The sequence below is a fragment of the Oxyura jamaicensis genome, chromosome 1 (genome assembly GCF_011077185.1).
Source record: "Oxyura jamaicensis isolate SHBP4307 breed ruddy duck chromosome 1, BPBGC_Ojam_1.0, whole genome shotgun sequence".
NCBI classification, from domain to species: domain Eukaryota; kingdom Metazoa; phylum Chordata; class Aves; order Anseriformes; family Anatidae; genus Oxyura; species Oxyura jamaicensis.
Genome location: NC_048893.1, coordinates 60118536 through 60132127, shown reverse-complemented (window position 1 = coordinate 60132127; position 13592 = coordinate 60118536). Strand labels below are relative to the sequence as shown.

At 40.3% G+C, this 13592-nt stretch overlaps 1 protein-coding gene across 6 annotated transcripts in view; it reads right to left on the bottom strand.

Annotated features, from left to right (window-relative positions):
- The window catches only part of DGKI (diacylglycerol kinase iota), a 217036-nt gene that overhangs the window by 37384 nt on the left and 166060 nt on the right, over positions 1-13592 (bottom strand). For all 6 annotated transcript variants that reach the window (XM_035343056.1, XM_035343065.1, XM_035343080.1 and 3 more), the window contains 2 exons: positions 11944-12071; positions 11241-11366 (listed from right to left, as the gene is read on the bottom strand). In XM_035343056.1, the coding sequence (XP_035198947.1) occupies positions 11241-11366; positions 11944-12071 (254 nt within the window). The remainder of the gene's footprint in view (positions 1-11240; positions 11367-11943; positions 12072-13592) is intronic.

Sequence of the window (13592 nt, the reverse complement as noted above, 5' to 3'; positions counted from 1 at the left end):
TAGTGGTTTGGAGAGAAGGGAGACTGAAACACAGGAATCCTTTAGATAAGGTTCTTGTAATAATGTTCATAAGTAAGTGGCCTGATTTTCACAAGTGCTAAGCATCAAGCAAGCCTCACTTGTTTACCATCAATTTAAAAAAAAAAAAATCACTTCAGTTAATGCACATAACACACAGGTCTTTCTATAATCCTAGGCAGAGCAGAATTGCTGAGCTCTTTACACTCCTGCCATGGGATAAATAATGAAGAATAAAACTTTGTAATGGGAGTTTCATATATGGTTTTGTGCTACACTTTTAGAGGCCTGGCGGAGAAACAAGAATCTAGGAGTCAGGGTTATACTGGCTCTAAGCCACCTCTGGCTCTATGGTTTCAGCTCTTGGCATAATTTAGCCAGGTCCATCTGTGTCTGCTTGCCCATGGGCATCAACGCTGCCAGGAACCGCAGCAAGGCTATGTGCTACAGCCCCACTCCTCATGTATTTCCCTCCCAAACACACACCTCTGTGCCAGAACTGCTAAATGCTCACTCAGTCTCAGCTCCTGAGACAAGGCTGTGCGTTTTAGTGCTCCTTTCCCAGCACAGAGGGGCAGCAGGCAAGCAGGGACAACTTTTCTCCCTCTCGCTTTGAATGTTTTCCAGGTGTCAGAATTTCCTCTTGCCCAAGATATCCTTCATCAGGCTTTTCAAGAACAGACAGTGTCTTCTACATCATGACATATAAGCCTGCAGCCAGGGACCTAGAACCTGCACCCAAGACATGGAAGAACAAGGGCAGCAATGCCAAGACACCCAGTCTAGGGAAAGGGCTTCCTCATCCTCAGCAATTCCCAGACAAACTGGAAGGTCTCTCCCCAGCCCAAGCATCCTAAACCCAGGCCATATTCACAAGTAGTTTCTTTTTCCACAAAGCAACATTTTTCCATAGAAATAAACCTCTAACACACATACAACTACGTCAAGCAAAAACAGATCACCAAAATATTTTTCAAGCAGCCCTAGTGAAAAAAAAAAAAAAAAAAAATCACGTTTAGCTCAAGAGTCAAATGAATATTCACGTCAAAATATTGCTCTCAGCCTCATCAAAATACTCTGAACTTTGTAGGTCCAAAACCCTAAATTGCAAACCTCAAACAATGACCTATTTTCACATGACTGTGCTTAGCCTCTAACTTTTTCTGCATAGTATTTTGACACTTGCCTTTCCAGTTTCCAGGCACAGCTGAAATTAAAACATGTAGATATCTAAAGAGTTAGAGAAAGTTGGCAAAGGTTTAACTTTTAGGAGTGTACCACAGTCAGCTCAGACAAAGTAGTGTTTCTGTGTGATTATTTAGAGCAGCTTTTTGGTTTGGTTGGGGTTTTTTGTTGGTTTTGTTTTATTTTGTTTGTTTTACAATATTATGTTTCTATTCTCTTTGCAAGCCTGTTAAGCCAGAACTTAAGAATATGAGTAGGAAATCAATAAATACAGTCTGAATTCAAATTATGAGATGTCCTAGTGTGAAAGATTGGACACACTATGTATTTAAATGCATGTGTTACATATGTACAGGACTATGCATCATACTCGTGCCCTGAAGCTCTAAAAGCTTATTAGCCTTGGCTTTGATAAAGCTTAGTACTGAATGAGAGCACATTAAGAACTGGTCTCCTCTCCAAACAGATGGCTGATCCTTATGGCAGGGACAGAGAACAGGGACACAGGCTTGCTGTTCCTGTGAAAATGCTCAGAAAACTAAGACCTGGATGTTGGTGTTTTTTTTTTTTTTTTAATTAATTTATTTATTTATTTAGTTATTTATTTATTTATTTATTTTTGTTTGTTTTGTTTTGTTTTGTTTTTTGTTTTTTGTTTTTTTTGGTCTTACTTCAACTCTTACAAATAAAGAACAAGTATACACAAATACACACATACATGTTACCTAAGACAACAAGGTTCACTTACTTTCCAGTGTCTATTGGACTGGAAGCTTGCAATGCTGGAGGATATTTATCCTATATTTATCAGAGTACTTAAAGCAAGCCCAGAAGAATACAGACTCCCTTTCTGTCAATCATCCTGTATCACACTAGTAAACCCAGCTAGCCCTTCTTCCAGTGCCTGTAATGTCACTGGAGGCCCCGGGTCTGCTATTTCCACTCCAGAAAGCCAAAGAGAGGCTTCATATCCCACAGTGGCATCATGAGCTCCAATACCCATCAGTTCCTCTACCCATCTCTTGCCAGTTACAGTTACCACATGCCTGACATTTGCAGGAAAGCAGTAGGCCCTAAAGACCAAATTATCAGATGTCATTTTATTTTACCCAGCCAAACAGAAAACAATTGTACAAGAAGTGACTGCCTTGATATGTTCCCCTGTCTTCCATGCTATAAAGCTGCTTTACTTCTCAGCATGGATTTTGCTTCTCACTCCAGGGGCTAAACTAAGCAAGCAAGAATGGAAGCAAAGGTAAAAAAATAAAAAATAAATTAATTAAAAAAAAAAAAAAGAGTTGTAATGAGAAAAGAGAAAAAAGAAGAAAAGAAAGAACTTTTCTACTTTGGCCTTGGCAGTCAGCCAGAGACCAAAACCAGATTTATAGCTGTTATGGTAAACAATTTAAAACTGAGGCACCCAGCTATCTGTACTCTGTCAACATCAATTTTATCCTTTAAACACACTCCAAAACTTCCATTCCACTTTGAAAACTCATTTCCTTTGCCTTATCTACTGGAAATATTTGGTAAGTGTTTTCCAACTAGATGTCAGTTGACTTTCTCAACATCCAGTAGGTAGGTCCCTTTGTCAAGCACCTGCGTATTCTGTTGTTTCAAAACATTTAAGATGAAGAGTACCAGACTGCTTGCATTTCTCTTTTGGAAAGTGGCTTGCCAGTCTAGAAGCAAGATTTCTCTAAGAAGCCAATTTGTAGTCTCATGGTGCATAGGAACATTTTGCATTTCACTGTCTGCCAAAATAACATGTCAGCAGGGTGAATATCCTCAGCATCTCAGTTAAGATGCTACAGAATCATTAAGAGCCCTCATTCAGAGGCCCCAGGGGCAGGTGGGTGGGAAAAGAGGAAGCTCAAATCCCACCCCATCCACTCTGGGGATCTACATCCTGAATAATAGAATTATTTGATAATAAGTACTGAAGAGAGAAAAAAACATCCTACAGGATACAGTACAGGATGTACTCTATTTCTATCACGTACTGAAGGGGCAGAAACACAAACCCACCTCCTCAGATGTGCCTGCTGTTGTTAAAACCCCTTTGCAATTCAGCATCTCAACAGCATAGGCTGGAGACTTAATCGTGGAAGAATATATAAGCACTATTTGCATTGCACTCACATGCACAAATAAGGTCATACACATGCAAATCAAAATCAAATTCTGGTTTCTTACTTTTCTAATTACACTTAACAAGAGCAGAAGCAAAAAACAATGTCTCAAAGCTCAGTATTCCTGGGAAAGGGGTTGTCAGGATGATGTGTCTAGGTTCTGTAAGTAGCAAATACTAATGACTGTTGAAGACATTTTAGTAAGTAAAAAAACATGTTTTTCTACACTGCACAAGTTCTCTGTAAATAAAGTTAAACTTTGGCAGTAGTGACATCAAAATACTATTAATTAATAGGAAATGTGGTGATTAAAGAAGGTCTTCCATGGATTCAATCACTTAACAGAAATAGCAGAAGTTGCTAAAAGTTCATATTAAACACTTTTCAGAATCATCTAATTTTCACTTTTTGCAGAGTTCCCTCTGGTCTGGTGGGTGCAATAAGTGTAGTGTTCATCCCCTGATATAGCAGGGAAGGTATGTGGTAACAAGTTCCCGAGTCCTATATCTGCATCTGCAGATGTCAGAGCAAAATGCCACAGTTTTCTCATGCTCAGGGCTGTCACCAAATTGGTAACATCATGGCCAAGGTCATGCAAAACCTCTTGAATCCTGAGTTGAAAATGACTGTTCTCAGGTTTAGCTTCACATGTGCAGTCGGTATGTGATACAGTCAGGATACACCAAAAATATGTTTTGTGGGCCAGTCTTCGAAAAGATATTTTGAAGAAAGATATTCATCTCCATTCCCCGTGATCTGGATGGCAAGAAATTAAACTTCAAAACAAATTACTCAAGTAATGTCACAATTCTGTTGCATTTCCGTTGCTACATAGTAAGTTTTTTAAAGAATGTGAAAGGGCAGGAATATTTCTTCTCAGAACCACAGGCACCTATCAACAAGGTAGAATTCCAAAGGAATGCAATAATTGTTCCTTTTTTTCCAACTGAAAACCTCCAGAGACAATGAAGAAGGCCAAAATATTGAAGTACATGGAGATAATAAATATTCACATCAAGAGCATAATGTACTTGAAATTCACTATTCACCATATCTGGGTGCAAGAGCGTAAAACAATTAACAGGTGCCTTCTTTGTCAATAAAGTCTCAAGAAATGGGGGTAAAGGGAGATTTTCAGCAGCAACTGAAGAAAAGATTTCCTAATGATGGATAAATTTTAGCTTCCATCGGGAATTTAGGCAAGATTTTAACTATTGTGACTGCACCATACTGACTGTAGTGAGAGCTTTCAAAATACAGAACCAGACCACACATTCAGATACATCAATTTTTACTGCTCAGTCTTACTGAGGGAACTTGTTTTCACTCAAACAATTTCTTATAATTACATTTTTTTTTTTTTGCATTCTTCAAAGTATTTTCCTATTTAAGCCACATTTACCTTTCCCTGAACCATTCTCATTTCTCTTCACGTTTTTCCTCTTCTTTAAGTCCTCATCTTTCCTTTCACTAACACCCTTCATTTTTAATATCATTATCCTAGGAAGAGGTGGAGAGCTGATTTAGGCAAACTTTTTCATGTTCCATTTTAAGGTAATAAGAATGATGCCTTACAAGCTATTTGTAAAAGTATCTAGACAACAGAGGAAAAAGGAAATGGAGCTGAGCACAGACACTGCATTTTATTATGTTCTAATTCTATTTAAGGACTACATGAGTGTACAGTGAAAGTGAGGTATGATCTATACCATCACTCAAATAAGACTTCACTGAAAGCAATCACTACTCACGTAGCCTCACCTGGGATTTTAAACAATAGAAGAGTCACTTGTACAGTTGTACACAAATAGGTGGTTAAAACATACACATTTTATGGTTTTAGCCTGTAAACTAAATCTCAACCAGAAAACTAATTCAGATTTTACTATCAAAACTCACCAGGACAGGCTTCTTTGACAGTTTAAGAGCTGATGTGAAGATTTCCAGTGCAAGAATTTTGGGGAAACACTTGAATTTTTCAATCCTTCACCAACCCTTAAACCTTTAAATGTTCACTTTCATTAGGTAGCTCCTGCACAAACATTCAAATGCAAATGACCTCTTTACATTTTCCGAACTTTAACTAGATGAGCATTCTTTTTCCTTTCTGCATGCAAGCTCATATCCCAAATGCTCTTTTCACCTTGTACCACACAAAAATTTCTCTTAGAAACAAACAACAACAACAACTTGTAATGTCTGTACAGTCACACTGATTTCCTGGGCAATGATCTGATTCTTGTGGTTGAGTTAAAACACTTGGCATTCAGCCTTTTTCTTCTTCCCTCTCAGGAACTAGGTTATTATTGCATCGTAAAGCAGTGCCTGGGTGGTATTACTAGCTAATTAATGTCTATTTAGTGTAAAGGGCTTCCAGCCCCTTTAGCTGCTTTTTCTTCCTTTCTCTGACAGGGCCAGATGGCACTCTGGCCAACCTTCATCCACCCTTCACGAGCCATGCACTCAATTCAGACAATGAATCCAGCAGCTTTGGAACTCATTCCCTTTACATGTGTTAGGTGGGCAGATGCTAGAAGAGTGGTTGTTAATGCTCCAAACAATGGGTAAATGAGTGACTTCAATTAAAGACATAGGTTAAACATCTACCAAAGAATAGTCACCTTTTCATTTTTGCATGCTATTGTGTTATTTGTTTTTATTTTCTCTTTCATCATGTAACAGGGTGACAAACGCATACCTACAAAAAAAAAATACACGGTCAACAATGAATGCTTGCAACAGGCTCTAAGGCAATGGTCATGCCCACCTAACTATACCATTTGATCACAGGATAAATTGGGATGATGAACCCACTCATGTTCAAAGAGTCCAATTACATGTTTCTGTGAAGCCAGCCCAGAGTACTTGGCTTTTTTCAAGTTCAAGCACCAGTAATCCAAGTAACTGTCTTCCCATCAGTGTTGTATGCACCTTTCACACTGATTTGATGTTCCTATTAAGATATGATCTGCTCCAGCTCCAGACTACTGCATCAAGATGCTAATTTTCATGTCCTTTACACTCCACAAATTGGTCACACATCAAAGAATCTTCAGAAAGTGTAAGGGAAGGAGGAACAAAACATAAAATATCATTAAACAAATGCGATCTGAAAATTAATTAGCATGAAGCTCACCTGATTAAAAGTGCAAATAACTTTCTCTCAGAAAACCACTGCCTCAAAAACATTACAGACTAAATGTTTTTTACCCCAAAAGTTTGTGATCAGAAACAATTCCAAATATCATCATTATTCTTAGATAACATGTTCTCTTCTCTACTTTCATTGAATTAAGTCATTTAAGGCATCCCTGTATTAGTAGACTTTGTCTTTCTATCTACATTCCTCTCTTCTCAGAAAGCATTATTACATCTTAAAGAGATTAAATATATATATAACAGTGCCAGAGACACTCCAAGCAGCCTGCAGCCATACTATGATCAGCTGTGGTCTAATCTGCTTTTAACATCTGAGGAATGTCACTCCCGATTCATGTTTCAAAGACAAATGACTACTGAGAAAACAGCCCCAGTTGGTCAACGGAGACGCTTTCTCTCACTGCAAGTCCCACGTCATTTGCCCTAGTGACAGGATATAGGGTCTCACACTTTGAGCTGGAGGTGCTATGCAATATTTCAGGCCAAACATAAAACACTGGATACAGATGACCTTCATCGGGTCCATGAGAACTCCATGGATGGGAGGAGGTGTCTCTTTCATGCTCTGCCGTATTCCTTTTTGGGGAGCTGTACTCCAACTCGTTAAGATCCTCTCTGCATTTTTTTTTATTTGAAAAAAAAAAAATCCAAAAGGACAAACCTCTGAGCTGCTTTCAGCTGCCAAAAATATAAAAGTACTTTATAAGCTTTTGCTTTCAAATGCCAGGTTATAAATGCTTGACTTTCCATTCTAAGTTTTGTTGGAAAGTCGAATGTTTGGTTGGAAAATCAAATACTCATAAGCTTGGAAATACCAGAGCTCATGTTATCTGAGCATCATGCTCCAGCCCTGTTGCACTCATACATTACGACAACCTTTAATTACATTGCCACATGCTACTTTCTTCTATTCAGCTCTTGCTTTGATGCTTAAAAAGACCTGCTTAATATCCTTTTGTATTCTGTATATGCAGCGCACAGCCTCAAGCTTCATTTATCCCACACTACCAAAACTGTGCACAGAATGTAAAATGATTAATTTTCTCCTAAGCATCTCTGACAGAGTCTCCCCATAATATCCAGGTTTCTTGTGACTGTGAAATTTACACTCGCTGTGTTCCTCTAAGGTGAGGTTGCAACATTATCTGTATTCAGCAGGTGGGAAAATGAGAGTCAGAAGAAAGAAGGCACAAACTTCCCATTAATTTTAGTAACAGAACCTAAGGCACACAGAAAGCATATTACTCAGTTTCTAGTCCTTCACTCTGTTTCAAAGTCTCCTTGCAATGGTCTCCCAGAAACCCAGACTACTTCATAGCAGACATGCATAAAAATGAGGAGCCTGTTGTTACTATTTGTGAAGTTTGTTTTAAATCTACATCAGTCAGAAATTCTGTGGAGGAAACTGAGAAGAGAAACCAGTCCTCCAGAGTAGCTTTCAGCTGCCTTAAGTGTAATATCTTGCTTTCTCCGCTGCAATCCTCTGCTTCATTTACAATACATTTTTCAGCTTTGCAGCAAATGAGGCAGTGTCTAAACATACCTCACAGCTTGCCCACCTGAATAACAAATAATCTGCATCAGCTTAGAACTCTAGATTCTGGAGAGAAACAGCCACCATGTCCCTACCCTGTCTCCTTCTCTTATCTATCCACACCCCATGTTCTCCTCCTTTGTGTTTCATTTCCCATTGTGATTTCTTCTGTTCTTTGCTTTCTCTGCTTCTCTCCACCTGCCCCCTGAGCCTGCACAGCAGCTTGTCCCTTCTCATCTGTTGCAGTTCAAAGTCCCTACAGGCTGACATTTTCTCCTTCACTTCTTTTTCCCATTCAGTGCAATCACCCTTTTCCTCCTGTTCCCTCTTCCTCTCCCCCAGATATCTGGCTGTCCCCTGTGCTCCTCCTTGCCTACTTCCCATACCCCAACTCTGCTCCCCAAGTTGCTGCATACACTCATTTTTTTTTTTTTTTCCTACTCCTTCTTTTTAGATTTTTCATCCTCTTTTCCCTGCTCCTCCATACACCTTTTCCAACCTATACCCATCTGACCAAGATTGCTCCTTCCATTTTTTTCCTTCCTGCTGGCGATCAGCAGCACAGTGCCCCTCCTCAGCTTCTGTGGGCCTCCTGCAGCCAGGAGTAAGCACAGAGAGACCCTGCTCAAAACCTCCCTGAGCATGTACAGACACAAATTTTTGAAAACAGAGCTCCTGAATCCGGTGTCTCCAACAGGCATCAACAGCCTCAGGGCAAACTCAGGAGCACAAGACAGCAAAAGGCATTTCCTCAGTATAATGGGGATACTTTTAAATGTAAAGCCTCAAAAACTTCAGTGCACTAACAGCACTAAAACTTCTCAGGAAACAACTTCTGGATTTATTTAATTTACAGAAAGTAATTTAAAGCAATACATTTTTCCCAAATCTTGTCTTCAGAAACTACTGACTTTTGTTAAACTTTAAACTAGAACAAAAAGAGAAAGAATCAAAGACTGTGTCTCATCATGAAAAAAAATAATAATAATAATAAAAATAAATAAATAAAAAATATCAGCCAAAACAATTACAGTTTAGAGAAGCTTTAAAGGAAACAGTGCCTTAACAGTCAACAGTGACAGGTACACTTTACTCTGGGCAATGCTACCGTGCTGCTAATAAATAAACCTACCAGATAAATATAATTGTTCCAGCTAAATAAGCATTTCCAGTCACACTGCTGTAAATAAAATCATTCCATTCATCAGTTAGAAGAAAGTCCACATGTTGTCACCATCTCTCCACACTGCCTAGAAGTGTCTAAGCATCATTTTTCCCTTGGCTTTGCAAGACCCAAATTTCAGGTTGTCCATTCCTGCCAAAAAGTGCACCTCAGTTCACCATCCCTAGCACTGCAAAGAGCACAAAAACAAGAACCGATCCAGAATTCTCCCAGAGTAATGGGGGAAAAGCCTGATGAGCATTTCCTGTCAGTGCAACTGCAGATCACCATTCCTTCCCACAATGCCTCCTTCTGCTTTCAGCAGCATCCATTTTGCTGGAAAGTTTCTGGTTTGTAGCCATGCAGCTACAAACTCCCATCCACACTGTATCTGCCCTGGAGCAGTACTCAGCAGGCACCATGCAGCCTCAGTCCACACGTATCTGAGACAGAAGACCTGGTTTTAAAATTCTAAAGCTGAAGGACCAAAAAGCTGAGAAAATACTTCTAAAATAGGCTGGAAGAATTAAAGATGTTCTTACACAAAATCTGAACAAGCAAACAGGATCACAGAGTCCATAGCCCATCTTTTGAATTTTAAAACTTTTCCTCTCCTAGAACAATAGTTTTATTTCAACCAGAGTTTTTATAATTTGTTACTCCTTAAGAAATATTTTTAAAGCATACTAGTGTAGAAACTGATGCTGATTTTACTGAGTCTTTGGTGAAGACACAATTCTGCATATCTTATCAAAAGGACAAAACTGCACGTTTTATTTAAACATTTAATGTCCTAAGATGTCATTACATTAAAAGCTACTTTACAAACATGTTGGTCAAGAGCTTTCATCATGGCCATGGCAGCCAAAAGGGCCAACCATACCTGGGGTGCATCAGGCACAGCATTGCTAGCCAGCTGAGGGAAGGGATTGTCCTGCTTTACTCTGCACTGGTGCAGCCTCACCCTTACTACTGTGTGCAGTTTTGGGTGCCCCAACATCAGAAGGACATAAAACTATTAACATCCAAAGGAGGGCAACAAAAATGGTGAAGGGTCTGGAGGGCGAGATGTATGAGGAGTGGCTGAGGCCCCTTGGTTTGTTCAGCCCAGAGCAGAGCAGGCTGAGGGGAGGCCTCATGGTGGCCTGCAGCTCCCTCACGAGGGGAGCGGAGGGGCAGGTGCTGAGCTCTGCTCTTTGGGGACAGCGACAGGACCCGAGGGAACGGCATGGAGCTGGGACAGGGGAGGGTCAGGCTGGGGGTTAGGGAGAGGTTCTGCACCCAGAGGGTGGGTGGTCAGATACTGGAACAGGGCAGTGGTCGTGGCACCGAGCCTGCCAGAGTTCAAGGATTGTTTAGACAGCGCTCTCAGACATGTGGCTTGATATTTGGGTGGTCCAGTGTGGAGCCAGGAGTTGGACTTGATGATTCTTGTGGGCCCCTTCTGACTAGGGATATTATTTTTATCAGCAGCAAAACCCCTGTTTAGTCATAGAATCAGAGAATATATGAGTTGGAAGGGACCCACAAGGATCATCGAGCCCAACTTCAGTCATCCTGTACCTGCAATGATATCACTGGCTAAAGACAATATGAAAAATATTGCCTACAGCTCTGAAAGTAAGCAGTGATTGTAGAGGTTTCTGCTTTTGCATGTTGCATCAGAATTACCTTAACGGTGAGTGCATCGGTCTTTTTCATTACCAACTGCTGTGAAGGTTCCTGCTGGAATATCAGACATCCTAAAATAATGTATTTACTTTTGGAAACATGGGTGTACATTTTTAAGAGAGTGGAGTGACAGAGGGGGAAAAATAAAAAATAAGAAATAAAAATAAATAAACAAATAAAAACACAGAAAAAATACCAAAGGCAAGAACATATAATAATGGAGAAAGAGGATGAAACAGAAGTGAGAACAAAATAGAAGAAGTAGAAGGACTTCTGTTTTTCCGGCATGTCAGCACAACTCAATAAGATTAAAGAATCCATTAGTCTGTGGTGACAGTGACAGTGTGTCATCAAGCAGAGAAATGCAGAGGGCTCTTACTGCAGCATATGGGTCTGGCTGGCGTCCTTTTGTTTGTCAGGTACCTCGTAGTGCGGGGAAATCTTGCCAAGGCCACTGTCGCTCAGCATCCTCTTTCGAACCGCAGGGTTCCACCGATCTGATATTCTAGGGAGGGAAAAATGAAGAGAAAGGCATTCAACCCCAGAAATTACCTTGCATACTCCACTCCACTTTGAAGTTCTTTTATGTCTGTTTGTCCCCATCATTTTTCAGCCCATAGCAAGCTATCTTAGCTTAATTCACTGTGAGTACAAGACTCTTCCTACAGAAGAACAGGAGTATTTCTGGTCTGCCCAGAGGACGAGACGAAAGAGACACTTCACCACCATTTTGAGGCTCAAAGGACTTCATGGACTTATATACTGGTATTAAAGCCTTGACCATGCAGAGAACAGGTTCGTAACTTGTTAGATACAGATTTATGACAGGAGCAGATATGCTCAGAGGGTATGAGGACATTGAAAGGTACTGAAGATCCCTCTTTAGTCCTGCTGTTTGCTTCAGGATGTGTAATAGGGTACATTTTATTCTGCTGTCCTTCTGTTATTACCATTGCTGCACCTGATCCTGTCCCCAGGTCCCCACCCTTTACCTTAACTCCCACCCCCTTCAGAAAGGGGACCAGAAAAGAAATGCCCCACTCTAACGTGGCTGCTGAAGGCCAGATTCTAGCACCACTCACCCAGAGGCCTGCTCCACTACCAGATCAGGCATTCCGGGTGGCGTCCCCCCCTGCTGTGACATTACCAGCTCTGGGTCCAGAATAAAAATCTCGTCCTGCGAAATTTCCGTCACAAAGTGCAAATGTTCCTGTCGGAGTGATATAAGGAACAGATAACGAACCTGTGGCATCACTGGTCAAACAGAAAGCCCAACTGGCTACAGGAAACCTGGCAGTAGATCAGTCTGAAGAACATTCATGTGACTCTGCGTGTGTATTTATTTAAGTGCATACATATACACACACAATAACAGCAATGCTACTGAGGTTGTAAATAAGCAATTCTTAGATTTTAAACAAAACAAGATTCCCAACCAGCAAGCTTTACATTCACAGCAACACTTAAAAGGCTGTTGCTCAGTGACTCAGGTCCTGTCAACGCCATTCAGCTGAAATCTGGATGTCTACCCAAAAAGCTGATGTTTGCATTTCCAAATGAGGACCATCATCTAAGGTCTGCCCTCAGCTGACATCTGACAGGATTTTTCATAGTTTTCAGGTATTTTCTCAACCCTTATTTGCTTGTGTATTCCATTTTTGCATCTCCTATACCAAAGCTCTCTTTCTCAATCCCTCTTTTTTTGTTATTGACACAGAAGTCCCATTGTCTTTCAAAAACACTGAGTGTGAGTAGGCCTGTCTAAGTAGGTGGATGGACAGGAAACTTCCGACATTTTGTGCACAGGGACCATCACATAGTATTGGTCTTTTGCCCACAGAAACATAGGGCAGTGAAGTAGGAGGGGAGGATGACAATTTGTACAAAGTCAGAATTAAAGAAATGCAGAATAAACCAAATAGAATGACACTGTCCAGTTTAACCTGTAGCAGCATCTCCTTCATCTTTGCTTTACAAATGTTAAAGCACAACTTCATTAAAGCATGTATATGACTGTGTGCAAAGGCCCTTGGTGGCTATATGCAGACACTGAACCTGGGACCTCCGAGCTAAAGTCACAGCTTCTTCTGCTTGAACTAAACCACCGGCTGCATATGTCCATACAATTCAAAAACTGCTTACATAGTCCTTAGGGGGACCAGGTGCAAATGACCAATAGGTGAAGCAACAGTGTACACTTAATGCTGAGTCACTAATTGATCTGTTCTGGCTACAAACCAGGAACACCAAAAGCTCTGTAAAATTTTCAGTATCTTTCAGAAAATAAATTCAGATTGGCAGATCTACACCACAGGTTTGAATCTAATGAAACTACATGCTGTTGTGGATTTCCTTGGGAATATTTGATACAGCTCTGCTCATCATTCTCAGCTTGTACCATCACATTAATTTCCACAGCTATTTCATGTCACACAGAGCATCAGGACTTCTGGTGACCAAAAACATTAGTGAAAAGATAAAATCAAATAAACTAGTGTCACACAGATACCCTTAGTAAGACATGATAAGAATGACAAATGTAGAAAATCCCGATTTGTATATCAGGTTGGCAGTTAAATAGAAAAGCACACCACCAGCAGATATAAATCTTCAGTGAGCTCAGTAAAATGATGTGAATTATATCAACTAAAAAAAGGCCCAGAATTTTTTCCTCTGATTTTCACAAGGCATCAGCAGCATTCTAAAATACACAAGAGCAATGACAGATAAT